Raw genomic sequence first — 17,340 nt, forward strand, 5'->3', positions numbered from 1 at the left:
AGAGGGGGTTATTGTCAGAATCTCGGAACAAGTTCTTTATTTCGGGCGACTCCACAACTTTAAAGTATTTCTTCTGCCATACTTTGTAATGGCTTTTAAGGGCGGTAAACCGACTCATGTTCTTACGGGCTAATAGTGGAACCCATTTCACAGAAGTAGGTTTAGTGGTGACTGATTTATAGAAAAGGAAGAACAAGGGATAGGTTGGAGTGAAACTCAAGTGTTCACAAAGAATTTCAAAGCAGCGGAGGAAACCCCAGGCGTTGGGCTGGAGTTGGCAAGGCGCCACATTCAGAAAAGAAAGAACGTGACATATAAACGGCGAGAAAGGAAGTTTAATGTTTAAATCTAAGAAGAAATAGCCATAAACAAAGAAAAAATCGGGCGATCCATCGTCTGGTTCTTTACGCAACAGAACACAGTCATCTTCGCCACATGGGAGGACATTCAACAGATGATCTTCATTATTCGAGGTGGCGGGATCTATCTTCGTGAACCCTTGAGCAGAAATTCGAAGCGAACTAATGCTCCCAACGCTGCTCCAGATAGAATGCAACAGACATTTATCTTCAACTAAATGCACGTCAGAGCGCCATTCAGGTGAAGACAAATCTCCATTAGAGGAGAGAATTGAGTCTACAGAGCCGGCGGGACCGGAATCATCATGGGTAGAAGGCGAGGAATGAATTTCAATTATAGAGGGGGCGACAACTTCCTCCTCCGTGGAGGGTGAAGAAAGTTCTAGGGAAGAAAGGCTAGCGTTTGGTAAAGACATGCGAGGCAGTTTCATAAAAAGAAGATGAACAGAGTTAAAAGTAAAAAGAAGATGAACAGAGTTAAAAGAAGAAAGAAGATGAACAGAGTCAGAGAAAAAAGAAGTAAACGAAGAGTCTCAAGAAAGAGAAAAACTAACCAGAGGGAGAAACGTGAATTTGAGAAAGGAGAACGTCGGCGATAGGGGAGCACCGCGCAATGACGACGGCCGGAGGAAGAAAAGGTTCACCGGAGTTCAAAGAAGAGAATGAAAGCTGCGGTGAAAAGGGTTTTCAGAGCAAAAGTTTTAAAAAAGTGAAAAATGAAAAGTGAAAAGGGGATTTTATAGAGAGAAAGGAAGAGAGAGAATGAGTGGGGGAAGATCGTGGGATCGTGGGATTTGAAATTCGAAAAGTTAGGAAGCGAAAAGACATTACTCCTCGAGACGCGCAACTGAAGATTGCATTTATAACAAATGATGACGAAATCCCGGAAAATAAGGATACGTGCGTCAGTTGAAAAGACGTGGTTGACGGTTATGATTAATGGCGACATATCTTTGAAACGGCAACAAAGGTGGCGAAGTGTGAAAATGGCGATGTAACAACGAAGGTAAAATGGCGATGAACGAATAAACAATAGAGGCGAACTACTAGGTAACATGATGAAGACATTTCAACTCTTTACTCGAGTCTCATGTCTTGGGGGCATGTGGACTGGGCGGGACATAAAGAAGATTATGTCCCGCCCAAAATGAACAATAAACCATTGACGATAGCCAAGGCGGGAAAGGCAACATGACGAGCTTCATTGCCCTCCCTTAGGTGATGGACCCACAAGCCAGCTGGAAGATTCCTTTGGATTTGTCTTATGTGTACGGGGATTTGGGCCCTGATTGTCAGGCCCAAATATAGGAAAGATCCATATCATGACCACCCCCTCTATAAAAGGGGAGGTCATCCACTTGTACGAAACCAACTTTTTCAGCATTAATGAGAATATTCCTTTTATGGTAGTTTTGCTATTTTAGTGCTCTGCTAGGGTTTACTTTTTGTCTTTCTCTTACATAAGCTTGCCCTAGTACAGAACAGAAACATACATATTTTATTACGGTTTTTAGCAGCCACAATTTACGTGTATTAAAAAAAACATAAAACACGAATTGTAGCCGTTAAAAATAGCCCCAAATCCTTATGTTCCAAAGGTGCCGCGCCTCTTCGAATGCCATGTATATATACGACTAAAACTTAAAGGCTATGAAGACGGATAGGAATTCCCTCTGCTGGGATTGGTATCAAAGCACCATGTACTTTCTCACCAGGAAGCACAACTTCCCACTTGAACTTGGTTATGAGATTGTGAATGAAAGTGAGAATCACAAACCGTGTGTAGTCCTTTCCAGGGCAACTTCTTGGTCCTGCTCCAAAGGGTATAAATGTGTATGGAGCAGGAACATTCTTCTCAAACCTCGTTGGATCAAAACTTTCAGGTTCATCAAAGTAATTAGGATTCTTATTTGTTCCCATGACTGCCCAAAAGATCTGTTCAAGTAGAAGTTGACCAAGTAGTTAGTGAAAATTTAACAGTAAGCCTAATTTACATGAGTCAATATTTTAGTTCACGTTTGAAACTCCTTAAATTTGAAGTACGTCAAAATCAATTATGGAAATGTGTTTCAGTAAGTAGTTACTGGGTGCTAGAATTGATTTCTAAAAAAAGATAAGTTGATTCTCTTATAATTCGGGTTAGGGCTACTCTAAAGCGCTCAAGTGGGAGGATTGATCTGCCCTTTATATAAACTTACTTTGTTATATCTCTAGTTAATGTGAGACCCTAACATATACATACTCCTCACGCTTAAAGCATGGTATTTGCAAGAATGGACTTATATGAGTGACCGAGATTCCTAATAAACGGAATACGCTCTAATATCATCTTAAAATTCGGGTTATACCTAATAAACATGCTATTAACAATCTATCTAAATCAAGCTACCTTCCATCCTTTTGGAATAGTAAATCCTTCAAAGGTGATATCTTCTACAGCCTCTCTGAATGCTCCTGGTGCAGTTGGGTAGAGTCTCATTGTTTCCTGTGCAACAGCCCATGTGTATTTCATTTTCTGTATGCTGTCCCAATCAAGTGCTGCACCAGATCCTTTAGATCTTATGACATCAACATGCTCTGATTCAAATAAAAGGAAGCATAATATAGTTTATATTAGATAGGAAAATCAAGCATTCCTAATTCTGTTTTTGTCATATTTGACACTGCCAGATATATTTTGGGAATGAAGCATGTTAACCATTTTTATTTTTGTTCACAAACTTGCACTTTTGGTCTAGAAAAGCAAAAACAAAATCCATGGTTAAAACAAAAATCATGTTTTTATAAACAAGTTAGTTAACCTAATGTTTATCGCATAAACACTTATTCATAAACTAATTAACTTGAGAAACTTATTGAAATAAGCTAAACGCTTATTTATATGTATTAACGTTTATTTAGAAGCTAATTAATCTCAGGAGTTCATGAAAATAAACTCAAAAGATCTTATAGGTAGTTAGTTAAGTCACAAACTATTTACATAAACTCCTCCAGACACTTGCATACATATTTAATTTCTACTATATAAGATAAATTCAAATAAGTTATTCTAAACTGATATATACATACATAAGTGTGTATAATCACATTACCGGATAAGATTTTCTGGTAGATATCAAGCCTCTGTCCAATTTGCTTGATCATGAAAGCCAAAGTGATTGCTATTGGTATGTAGCTGGAATTCATCAACCCCATGATGACATTGCTTATTTCAATTTTTGGCACATATTTTCCACTCAGCTCAGCACCAACTATGTGTGCTAATAGGTCATCCATAACTTCCCCTTTGGACAAAGCATCAATCTTCTCTTTGATAACACACTGGATCTCTATCCTAATTGCAGATGCAGCCCTCAGTGCCCTATAATATGCAGAGCCTGGGAAATACACAGGAACTGAGTAAATCCCAGAATACAAGTCATCAAACCTGCTGCCAAATTTGGACACATGGTGGGGTGCATCAATGCCCAAGTAGAATTGATAGGCCAGTGCAAAGGAAAAATCCTTCACCAAAGGGTACACTTTCAGTTCTGTTTTTCCTTCCCAGTGTTTGATGAAATGTTGGTGTGTGATTGATTCAATCTTTCTTCCCATGTACCTAACTAGTCCTTCAGGTTTCAGAAACCCCAAGATCTTCACTGGAGCAGAAGCTACAGCTCCTTGGTTTGGCTTAGCTGCAGCATGTGGTGGTTGATCAGGAAGATTGAAGAACCTTCTCTGGGTCTTCAGGTACCAGACTTTGACAACCTTTGGCTCATTCATGGAGATGAATTTGTTTGCACCAGGACCACATAGAACCACTGTTGGCTCTCCTAGTAACTTGGTCTTGAAGATCTCTGAGGAGTGCTTTTGGAGTCTATCATGAAGGAAATGTTCAATCTTGTTGAACAAAAATTGGTAAGTTTCACCTGCTAGAGGCCACCCAAAACTACCTGGGGGCAAGGTTTTGGTGCCACTTAGTTTTCTTTTCTGCAAAATACAGATAGATGCAATCAAGGTGATCAGCAATAATAACAAGGATTGGCAGAAAAATTCCATTTCAAACTGCACAAGTTCTTAGCATGTTTGATCATAGTGTTGACCTGCTTTTTATATATGCTTAGTTGGCTCATCAACATCTCTCTTTAGCTGACATCATACAATTTCTTTTGAATTGTATTATGGAAAATGAGTAATACACCTATTTTTTTCACATACACTCAATCAAAACACACTTTCACTAAAGTGTATCATGATTAAGGATGTTCTTATGTTATTCATTCAATATTTTTTTAGTGAGAAGTTAAATGCATACTCTAGTAGGCAGTGAGATTGTTTTTTCATACATAAAATTCGAACTTAAATATAAGAAAAATACTAATAATATTTTCTTTTTAACACCTCTCATTAATTAACTTAAAATTCATGTGAAATTCACTAAAATGATTGGTTAAAATTATTGTGGATCCATTAAAAATATGAATCTCACTTCTATTTTAGTGTGACTCACATTCATATTAACAAATAGAAAAGAGCGTTGACAGAGAATGTTTGTATTTCCCTCTCATTCTCTCACTCTTTGATGTTGCAGCTCTCACGTTCTTCCACTCTTCCCAGAATTTTCGTTCATTGTAAGGAAATGATAATTGGGCTGCAAGGCCCAAAGCTTTGTGTATGATTTTACTTTTCCTTTTGGTCATAAAAAAAAACAAAAATGTGGGATAGATGAATAGATATTGTTAGAGGGCTGGACCAGGACGAAACATATAAGGGTTTAAGCCAATTTTTTTCATTTGACCAAAAACAAAAAATAATTGGTTACAAGGGGAAGAGGACCAAAAACAAAACAAAATAAAGCAACTTTTTATTTTATTATTGTCACTTTAGTTTAAAACTGTAATAAAATCTGTACCAGAAAAAAGTGTAATAAAATAGGTTATTAAAAATGAAGTCTATTGACCAAATAAAATGAAGTCTAAAAATTAGGTGCCAGTGGGAAATAAAAATTCCTTGTCTAATTTATTTGTTATCATAAAAAGTTCATTTAGTCTTGATTAATTACCGAAAACCCTAAAACATGCTTTGTTCTTCTTTAGATAAATCTAAAAAACATGTTATCTTTTATAAAGTATAAAAAATCCAATTTTTTTTTTAGAGAATCTCAAAAACTGCTTCTTCAAGTTTTTCAAAATCAATAATTAAAAAAAAAAGCAATTTTCCTCAATCAAATTCAATTTTAAAAATATCAAGTATTATGTTAGAATTACGTAGTTTTGATATCTCTTCATAAAGAATACATAGGTCAGAATTCAGAAGTCAATTTTCATCAAACACCCTAAATAAACAACAATTTAAAAAGTTAGAACTACATGGCAGTGATGTATTTTCGCAAAGAATGCATAATCGAAGAATCAATTCTTGTTAGACACCCCAAATAAAAAAAATCATATTTTAAAGTAAGAAGTACATTGTCATGATGCCTAAGATGAGAGCCAATTCTCCTCAAGCTCATCCAAATAAAAATCTTCTTTAAGGTGATCTCTTAATTAAGATAAAAAAACACAAAAATATCAAGTTTCTTTTTATTGGAAGTATGCGCATTTGAGTTCTCCATTGCAGCAGCCAGGAGATATATATAGGAGCGGTATCAACAATTGTCAAACTAAAATTGAAATAACTCTTCATTTAGTTAATTAAATTAAAACACGTAAAAATAAAATAATAAAAAGACAAAAATATTTTCTTTTAGGGTAAAATAAACATTTAGAACATTAACATATTTTTGCATAATTAATTAAGGGCACCTGTTTACACACACACACACACACACACACATATATATATATATATATTAATTAATTAAAGGACAAAAACATATTTAAGCCTTAAATATATAATTTCATAAAAAATATTTAATTTCTATGTAAGGAATATAGTCATATATTGTCTCTTTTTGTGTTTCTTAACTATTTTAATTTATTTACGACATAACTATACAATAATTTTTAATTGGATGAGTATGAAAAAAATTAAATTATCAGTTGATAATTACTATTAAACTCAAAAAAAAAATGATGAATTTCTACGGTTGGTATATCGATCAAAGACTTTTGAAGTATGAGATTTCTTTTTAATTTATTCTACACGTTAGAATTAAATGACACTTACCATCAATGAAGAATTAAATGACACTTTAATTTGCATACGTATTCTACGGGGAGTAAGACTTCATGACAGTCAGCTCTTATAAAAACCTTGTTCCTACGTACCTAGCACTTTAAGTTTAACTTTTTTTGTAATACGGATCTTTTACTAAATAATTACTATTGCACTTATGATTTTAACAAAGGAGATCATTGAGCTTTAACCTATGTATTATCCACCCTTTAAGGTTATTAAGCTCTTGGTGAGAGACTTTATTTGAAATACAATGTAAAAATAAAAACAATTGATGCACACATGTGTAGGGAGATCGGCAGGCGGGGCTTATGCGGCGGAAGCTCTGGAATCCAAAATGATAGTGTTCTTGTGAAAGTGTGAGGATGACCTTAGAGCATCTCCAATGATAGTATCTAATGTTAAATACATACTCATATGATTATTTATTATCATTGGAGTACATATTCAATTCCAACATGACAAAGATGAGTATGTGGGAATAGATAGTCTATACTAGAATTGAAAAAGGAGTTTTTATTTATTATAAGCACTTACAATTAATATAATTAGATTAAGTTGCAAATATAATTAATTAAAATTGAGATAAATAATAAAATATATAAATGTGATATTGTTGATGGTGGGATCCACTATAGAAACTTTTAAGAGTTGTTGGGTTGGAGTAAAAAGTTAGTAAAGTGGTGTATATGATGTGACATTATGGGAAATTATAAAAAATGAAATGTAGATATTTTAGTTAGTATGATGAATGTAGATGCTCTTAAGATGAAAAGCTAAATTGTTAAGGCATTGCATCCAAGAAAATTTTGAAGATGCATCCAGATCGAAATGAGACACATTAGAGCACACACCACGGTTAAACGAAATATGAAAAAGATGTATATGAGAGAGAAGCAAAAATGACATCAAAATTCAACCAAATACTAGTCCACGATTGACAATCCCATTTAAAATTAGTCATTCAGTACACACGAAAACGAAAATGAGATCAGCAAGATCAAGTATCTATATATATATATATGTAAAGCACATTTGTGTTTTTGCATGCAATTAATGTATTAAACCATAAAAGCCCACATACCTTTATATTAAATACATTAAAAAATAAAAAATTTAATAAATTAAAAACTGAAAAAAAATTATTATAAAAAACTATTCAAATACTTATATTAAACAACAACATTCATAGACTTAAAATTGACTTGAGCTTTGCATTTGACAAATTTAAAAAATCAAAATAAAAAATAAAATAATATTTATTAATAAATAATTTAGATAAAATACTTTTAAAATAAAAAGTTTTCTATCAATATATATCTATCTATATTGTACTTGGGGCTCTTATTTCCCAAAGTAATTATATATATATATATATTTGGTTTTTCCAAAAAAAATATATCTATCTTCTATATACATATGTAAAGCACACTTGAAAAAATAGCATTAAACAAATAAAAAAATAGTAAGTTTATTTTGAATTAAAAATATTAAATAAAAAAATTGAAAACTAAAATAAAAACTAATCCACTTTATTATTCATTATATTAATTATTAATTGTTAAACTTTTCAATTTCACATATTTAAAAGTAAATATTAAAAATTAAAAAATTTCAATTTATCTTATTTAAGATGAAATATTTAAATTATTTAAATTTTAATTATTCATTACAAATTAAGGTGAATTTTTAAAAAATAATAATAATTGAAATTGACTACCTTTACATTAATGACAATAATAGATTGTTCATAATAATTAGTTTATATTCTTTACTAATTGTTGATAATAATTATAAATCTTATATTTATTAATCATAAGTTGATAAATTTAAAACAAAAATAACAAATAAAACTTATTACTATTTTTTACTTATAAAAAATATTCATTGATAAATAATGTCGAAGAAATAGTTGAAAATTAAAAAAAATGTCTCTATAAGATATAATTATTACTTGATTTTGAGTGGTGTGTGGACAGGAGCATTATGGATTTGGAGGGCTTTTGTCTGTAGCTGGATTTTAGTGGTGGTGTGGGTTCGAAGAGCTTGATAATTTTTGATGTCATGAAGAAAGGGTGTGGGATGCTATGTTGCTTTATTCACAAATTCTACTAGTGCAGCATAATCGGATGTACAAATTGGAGCTATGCGTGAGGGATGCATCTGAGATGGGGTTTATGCGGTGTGTGCAGTAGTATTCTGTTAGGATAGGGTGAGGGCTTTGTGGACTTATTGTCCAGCATGAGTGGGTTATTGGTGACGGGTTGTTTGGTGGGTGGTGGTATTGGGTGTGGGGGAGAATACAGCAGCAGACATTGCGAAGACTTGCTGGTTTTTTTAATGTGTTTAATTTTTTGGGTCAAATATCTGGTATGATTACAGGAAGAAATTGGACATGGTTGGGTTTGTAGTCAAGAGGGGACTTGTACCTGATTAGAACCTGTGGAGGGTTTGTGTTTTGCTGGGTGGTTAGTGTTGTGTAGTTTATTTCAAGCTGTGATGTGCAAATGTTTACTGTCATGGAAATTGGGTGCTGTCATGTTGTGTGATGTCGTGATTTTTCATGGTGCAGTAAGAGTAAATGTGAAAAGGGGAGCTGTGTGTGTTTATGGGCATATGTTTTAGTGCAAACTAGGCTAGCTTGTGAGGTGTGTACTCTTTTTCCTTGTTGGGTTTTTCCCATTGAGTTTTTCTAACAAGGTTTTAATGAGGCACTCTCACAAGATCGTTTTCAAGCCGGTTCGGGTGCACCTTTGCTATGGGGACTAGTTATGATATGTACTTTGACATGAGGGTCATCTCTCATTGTAACCTTTGCTATTGATTCAATAAAAGTTCTCTATTTCATTTTCAAAAAAAAAGATATAATTATTACTATATCGAATGTATATGTTACTAGTGTTTTTTACCCGCGCGTTGCACGGGAAATATGTCTATTGTATTTGATACATTAATTAATACTTTGATTATTAAAAATATATTAAACAATGAATGAAATAGAAAAGTCAGAATTGATGAGTAAAGTGGACATAAAGACTTCTCTTCTAAGCCCGATTGAGACCAAGAGGAACTCGTTTCACATTCTTTGTAAATATGAAGACGATAACACAAATCATAGATATAAGGAATTATCAACATATTAATCTTAAAAAAAATTAATGTGATAGTAGCACAAATCAGGATTGTGTAAAATATATCATAAAGTATAACATTATTGTGTTTATTCCAACTAAGTAGGGATGACAATGGGTAGGTACTATAATACCATCTCCATACCCGCGTTTTTAAAAATTACATGTACCCGTCTCCATACTCACGTGGGTAGCAACTCGAAGCTCTCCACCTTCAGACAATTCAATGTCATTATAGGAAGCTATCCATCTTTGCCAAAATCTAAATCTATGGATGACAATGGGTCTCAAAATCATAGGGTACCCGTAAAAAATATCCACTATGGGTAGGGTAAAAAACCGTTAAATGGGTATGAGGTTGAGTATAGATAATTACCCGCAAAAAATAGAGGGTATGAGTGCGGGTATGGGTACTATAGTACCCAACCGGCCCATATCCGCACACACATGTTATCATTATTATTATTATTATTATTATTATTATTATTATTTGGGAATATATTAACAAATTAACTTAAGCTATAGCTTTCAAACTCACTCTTTTTAAAAAAAAAGTTTGGGATATATTAATTAATACTCTAAAAATAAATAATAAATAAATTAAGATAAAATCAAGAAATAAACCACCTAAATCCTAATCAAATCTAAAATTTAAAAATGTATTTTTTTTACTCTAAAAATAAATCAAAAATAAATTAAGATAAAATCAAGAAATAAACAACATAAATCCTAATCAAATCTAAAATTTTAAAATGTATTTTTTTTATGAGAATTAATCTGAGAATGACACGTGTTATTTTTTTTTCCAATTAGTGAATATTCTGCACCCTAGAAGATTTTCTTTTCCTCAATCCTTTTGCTTTTGATTAAGAAGAGAAAAGCATGAATCCTTGAAGCATATGACATCTTACAATTAGTTGAAGAACAAAATCAATTCATGAAGAAGATTGAAACAGAAACACAAAATGAAGTCTTGAAGAACAAAATACCCTCCTTCACCAATTTGAAAGGACCGTGGTGAAAGAATTGTATTTAGTGTATTTGTGAATCTTGGGGTGGAACCCTTGTGAAACAAAAAATCAAAGGAACATTTCAGTCAAGAGAAACAAAAAATGGTGTATTGCCCCATATGTGCGCACCCCAGCAAATTATCTATATATGTGAGAAAAAAACAAAATAATTCTCCCACCCAAAATAATTGTGGTTACTTCACCAATAAACTTATACTAACAATCAATTTAAATTGAACTTAAGGAAATATATAGAGCAAAGTAAGATAAGTCACACAATTGGCATACTAAAACATGAGTATATGCAAAACTAATGAGTTTGAGGAAAACATGAACCAACCTTAAGAATGGGCTAAACATACTCATGAAGATTAAATGTGAGCTCTTCATATGCTTTCATCAATTTGACTTACCTGTGCATCATTAAAAAAAAATTAGTAAGTTGTGCATCATTCACATACAGTGCAAATAATATGCTTACACACACAGCTCAAACATGATGAATAAAAACATGCAAAATTTGAGAAATGAATATAAATTCATGTTATCCTAAGTTTCGTAAATTTCTATAAATTATACCAAAATCTGGTTTAAAATAGCTTCACACGCATGGATTTCTACAAACTATACTAAAATCTGGTTTAAAAAAATACAATAGCGGAAAAAGAACAATAGAAAAAACATTACGTCTTCAACAATGATTCGTTAAAGGGTCTATCCAAAAATTTGTAAAGTTTTGGATCAAAACACACAAAATATGTGAAATTTAAGAATCCAGGATTGAATTACGAACAAAGGATAAACTGAAATAGCACAAACCATCAATCACAACATGATAAACTCTTCTTCACGTAACATCATCTTACGGCATACCTCTGTCGTGATCGCGACATGTGGCAGAGGTAGAAATAGCAGCTATCAAATCTCTGCGTGTCCATGGTAGCTTTGTGGACCCTCAGCACCAAATCAACTCCCTTTTCTTAGAATTAGCATTAAATAAATAATAAGATAAATTAAGATAAAATCAAGAAATAAACAACCTAAATCCTAATCAAATCTAAACTTTAAAAAGGTACTAAATAAAGATAGATAAAAACTACCAAAATCTAGCAAATCACAATAAAAAAACTCATAAAATCTTGAATTAAATAAAAATATGAAAATTCAATAAAAATACCATAAAAATTCATTTATACTCTAAATGCAACTCAAAAATAAAATAAAATATTTCATGAAATTAAAATTAAATAAATAATAAATAAGGATAGATAAAAACTATCAAAATCTAGCAAATCACAAAAAAAACTCATAAAATCCTGCATTAATTAAAAATTCGAAAATTCAATAAAAATTAATTATTATACTCTATAAATAAATGTAAAATAAAATAAAATATTTCCTGGAAGTAAAATTAAATAAATAATAAGATAAAATTAAGAAATAAACAACCTAAATTCTAATCAAATCTAAAATTTAAAAAGGTACTAAATAAAGATAGATAAAAACTATCAAGTCTAGCAAATCACAATAAAAACTCATAAAATCCTGAATTAATTAAAAATCTGAAAATTTAAGAAAATTTAATTAATATACTCTAAAAGTGAATCTAAAATAAAATAAAGTATTTTCTGGATTTAAAATAAATGATAAGATAAATTAAAATAAAATTAAGAAATAAACAACCTAAATCCCAATAAAATCTAATATTAAAAATGGTATTAAATAAAGATAGATAAAAACTAACAAAATCTAGCAAATCACAATAAAAACTCATAAAATCCCGAATTAATAAAAAATTCGAAAATTCAATAAAAATTAATCAATTTATTCTAAAAATAAATTTAAAATAAATTAAAAGACCAAATCTTATCTTTTAAAATAATATCAATCAATTATTTTAGAATATATAAAATTAAAACATATATCAATTGAAAATTATATCTTCTAAAATGATATCAATTAATTAGGTTAGAATATATAAAATTAAAATATATATCAATTGAAAATTATATCCTCTAACAAATTGACACGTGGAATAATTTTTATGAGAATTAATCTGGGAGCGACACGTCACTAACTTGGCCTGTGAGAGCGACACGTCATGCTAGAAGTTGTTCTTTTCTAATATATATAGATTTGAAAAAAAATCTTTAAATTCAATTTTTGATCTATTATATAGAAGTAAAAATAACTTGAGGAAGCATGACAGAGAAAAATAATATTTTACGATACTAAAATTATAACTTATTATAATTTTGAAGTTAAAATTATTTCAGTGTTGATAAAAGTGTATAAAAAAATATGTTATAATAAACTATATTAAAACCATATTACTTGATTTGAAATATTTCAAATTCACTTAAGGACTTTTCAAATTATTAAATTCGTTTTTAAAGATTAGTTATGATTGAAAAATGGAATAAAACCTGGGGACAATATTTCTCATAATTGAGTATCAATGTTTACAACCAGATATATATGATAAATCAGCCCATCTGCAATTGAAACCACAATAATAAACCTGAAACAAAACCCAAATCAATAGAATAGGTTAAAACCAAAGTTTTTAAAAATTAAATGCTAATACAAAAGAAATTTAATTACACTATAATAATTTTTATATTATATCAAAAAAAATAGTGTAAATAAACCCGTGCAACGCACGAGTATTATTTCTAGTGAAATAGTATTCTTTCTATAAGTAGTAAGTATTTATTGCAATTCATGGGTCATATTTTGAAACTTGAAACTTGGTTATATATATATATACGATCTGAATTAAAATTTGGAATTTTTAAAATTACACAAATATTGATAGATAACTAATTTAATGATACTAGTGTTTTTTACCCGCGCGTTGCACGGAGAATACATCTATTATATTTGATAGGTCAATTAATACCTTGATCATTAAAAATATAATAAACAACTGATGAAATAGAAGAGTATGAAATGATGAGCAAAGTGGACAAAAAGTCTTAAATTAAAACCCTTGTTGCATAGATTGAACTTCGTACAGTTAAATAACTAATAAAAAAATTGGTTAACCAAATCTCAAGCTATATTTGTTATGACATGATTGATGTAGTTTTTATGTTTGATTCTAGTGTTTTTTTACCCGTGCGATGCACGGGAATAAGTATGTCGTATTTTATACGTAAATTAATACGTTTAATTTTTAAAATATAATAAACAAAGATGAAATATAAGAGTCTGAAATGCGAAGTATACGATTGATTAACTAATAAAAAGATTGGTTAACGAAATCTTAAATTGTACAAAACATATAAGGGGACGAATTTATCGTATTTGATACATCAATCAATACGTTTTTTTATACGTGGGTCAATACGTTGATTATTTAAAATATATTAAACAACGGATGAAATTGAAGTGTCTGATACGCTGAGCATAGTGGCGGAAAAGTCTTAAATTGAATCACTTGTTTGAAATTCATTCGGTTGAATAAATAATAAATAAAGATGAAATAGAAGTGTTTGAAATGCGAAGCAAACGACTGATTAACTAATAAGAAGATTGGTGAACGAAACCTCAAATTCTCCAAAACATATAAGGGGACGGTTTTACGGTCTCTAATAAACAGTAGCCGAGTTACTCTGCAGTGAGCGTGATTATGCGCGTCAATTTCCGCTCACACGTTCTCAAAAACTTCTTTGTAGACAACATTGCGCGTGGAGCTCGAAACTACCCCTTGCTCATCCACAATAAGCACCTTAAGCCCTTTTCTAGACTTCACCCTTGAGAAAGCGAAATACAGCTGTCCATGAGTAAACACATGCCTCAGAAGGTACAAACCGACATGAGAAAGGGACTGGCCTTGACTTTTGTTTATAGTCATCGTGAAGCATAAAGTCATCGGGAATTGCCTTCGAGAGAACTGGAAGGGAAGACCAGAGTCAAAAGGCGTTAAGGTTATCCTCGGAATGTACTCAGTTTTACTTTTACCCAGCCTGATTCTTGATAAAACAGTCACAACAATTATATACTGAGTAAGATGAGTAACTCTCAACCGGATCCCATTACACAGACCGGCCGCTTGGTCTATGTTTCGCATAAGCATGATCGGAACTCCAACTTTCAACATTAGTATGTGGTTTGGAATTCCCAAAATATTAAATTCCACTCATTATGAGTTTGTCAGCAATTCAGGTAAATAATTATCAAATTTCATAAATATATCAGCTCATTAAATTATTTAAATAAATATTTTTTTTATAGAAATGTTGTAAATATTTGTAACAAAATGATTAGATCAAACATAAGTGTTTGAAGTAATGTATGACTTGGACTTAAAAACAAAAATCTCTCGTACATTTAAAACTATAACATGTAGGAAACACCAAGTTCATATTTAAAATTTGGCTTTATGCCTCACTAACAGCACACCAGATTCAGTCAAAGTGTCAAACCACAAAAATTGACCAAATATTCACAATGCAAACTCATGGCCTATCTACCTAAATAATGTGGCAAAGTAAAAAGGGACCTCCAGCCGAAAAGAATCATTTACATGCATATGGTATTATTATACATATATACCCAGCTCAATCCATGAAGTTTTCTGAATTTCCCCCCTTCTTCAGAATCTTCTTGAACTTCTCAATCTTTCACCACCGGCCAGAAACAACATACAGGCTAGTTAACAGAAGCCGGTCCCCAAAACTCTCAAGATCAGTAAGTGCTATTTTTCCCCTACCTGGATTCATAAAAAATTTATCCATGCATCCTAGAAAGAAAATTATACATAGTATCTAAAATAGGTGTTTTAAGTAAATTACTGTTAAGATTGCCGAAGATTTGAGCTCCATCGATACAAATCACATCCAGATGTGACATCTATCAGTTGTTAGAGTCAAACAAAAATGCAGGCAGTAAACTGGTAAGCCTTGAAGGGGAGAGGGGAAAATCACATTATAACAGTCATGCATTGCAATGTAGGTACACATTGAATTGAAATTAATTTTACCATAGCTTTGATATAATGTTGGTGTTATGATTCTTAATTCTAAATTTTTCAATGAAGGACAATAGCATGATATCAATTTTGAAGTGAATATCCCACGGAGTTTGATAATCTGAAACAAAAATTTATTTCTATTCCCCAAAATTGCTCAAGAAATTGTGAAAAAAAAACATAGCACAACTTCTTCTACACCATTAGATAAAAAGTCTATCATGAACTTAGTGAAAGAAATATTAGACACTATCAATTCTAAGACTTAAAGATGACAGGAACCAACACCTTTAAGCAAGAGCAGTGCAATAGAAAGAGCAGCCTTTAAATATTGATGCTCACCTTTACGACCAAGTATATTGTCCCAAAACAAATATCTCAGTGCATTTCCGATTGTTCCCTGCAGAAACCATATCAGCAAAATCTTCTACAACCTACCTCCATGAATTTCTCTCTTGAATTTGAGTGCTAACCCAAATTTTGCACAGTTCAGAACTGAATATAAAGGTAATAATGCAGCAGGAATTATATATCATGTCACAGACAAATCCATGAACGTTAGGTTTTCTCTGTGTTTGGACTGCATGTACAAACTTACACCTTTCTCCATATTGACAACTGAAACATGAAACCAAACCAAATCAATAATACAATCTTGAACATGTTTCAGGTTATACTAACACATTCTTCAAATCTCAAAAATGCATGCGGTGACAGATTAAATCGGGAGAATGAATATCACTTACTCTTAGATAAAGACAGTGCACCCTTTTTCTTTTTAGCTGGATTGTTTGAGCAGTTTTGGTTGCTACTGCACTTTGGACAGAACCAATCCTCCTCAGGAACTTCTGGCAATGGAGGATCGCAACAATCAATAAGTGTACCAATTCCACAGCCAAGGGAGCCACTTTCATCACCACAAATCAACATTACATCTCATCAGCAAAATATTTCTTGTGATTAGGAGCTTTATCCCAATCTTCCGCCGATCTCATTCAGCTTGGCAACCAAGTCTCCTGGTGAAAGCCTCTTCCCGTTCACTGATACAGGAACCCCATACTCTATCTCGATTTCCACGTATCTGCAACACGTTCAAAATAGCTAAAGTGTGTGAGCAATTTGGGAAACAACGTGCATGTTTGTAAATTCTTCTACAATTGATTTTATTAGAAATTCAATCATGGGGAAAAGCTTATGTAAGTAGCTTCTGGGCATCAAAACATCAGATTTGTAACCTATTGCAGGGGTATTGGCCATCGTAAGTTTTAGGTTAAGGGACAATGAAATAAGCTAATAGTGCAATTTATCAAAAGGAGAAGAGATGATTTAGAATGATAGTTTGATGGGTATATATAGGGGAGAATATGGCTGATGTAGTATCTTAGAATAAAAAGATCAAATCTTTTAAAAAAATATCTATCAAGGAGAAGAGATGATTTAGAATGGTTGTAATCTGATTGGATTTTATTTGAAATTTCAAACATATCAATTGAAAATTATACCCAAATACAAACAACAATAACTTTTAGAAACAAAATCTTATAAATTTCATACTGATACATTTTATGTAGAAACAAAATCTTATAGATTTAACTATATATATAAATCTTATAAATCAGCCAAAACAAATCTAATTTGGCTAATTTGAAAATTTTAAATATATAGATTTTGTTGATATTTTGGAAACAAATCTAATCTGTTTCTAAACT

The 17,340-nt window shown here is 31.6% G+C and overlaps 1 protein-coding gene across 1 annotated transcript; it reads right to left on the bottom strand.

Moving 5' to 3' along the window:
* Window positions 1–1,838: 1,838 nt before the first annotated feature.
* Window positions 1,839–4,435, bottom strand: LOC130715862 (beta-amyrin 28-monooxygenase-like). The gene is made up of 3 exons (XM_057566011.1): window positions 3,452–4,435; window positions 2,749–2,936; window positions 1,839–2,294 (listed from the first exon to the last, which is right to left on the bottom strand). Exons 1-3 carry the CDS (start codon window positions 4,395–4,397, stop codon window positions 2,001–2,003), a joined length of 1,428 nt encoding a protein of 475 aa, XP_057421994.1. The 5' UTR covers window positions 4,398–4,435; the 3' UTR covers window positions 1,839–2,000.
* Window positions 4,436–17,340: the final 12,905 nt, after the last annotated feature.

The sequence above is a fragment of the Lotus japonicus genome, chromosome 4, assembly GCF_012489685.1.
Source record: "Lotus japonicus ecotype B-129 chromosome 4, LjGifu_v1.2".
NCBI lineage: Eukaryota > Viridiplantae > Streptophyta > Magnoliopsida > Fabales > Fabaceae > Lotus > Lotus japonicus.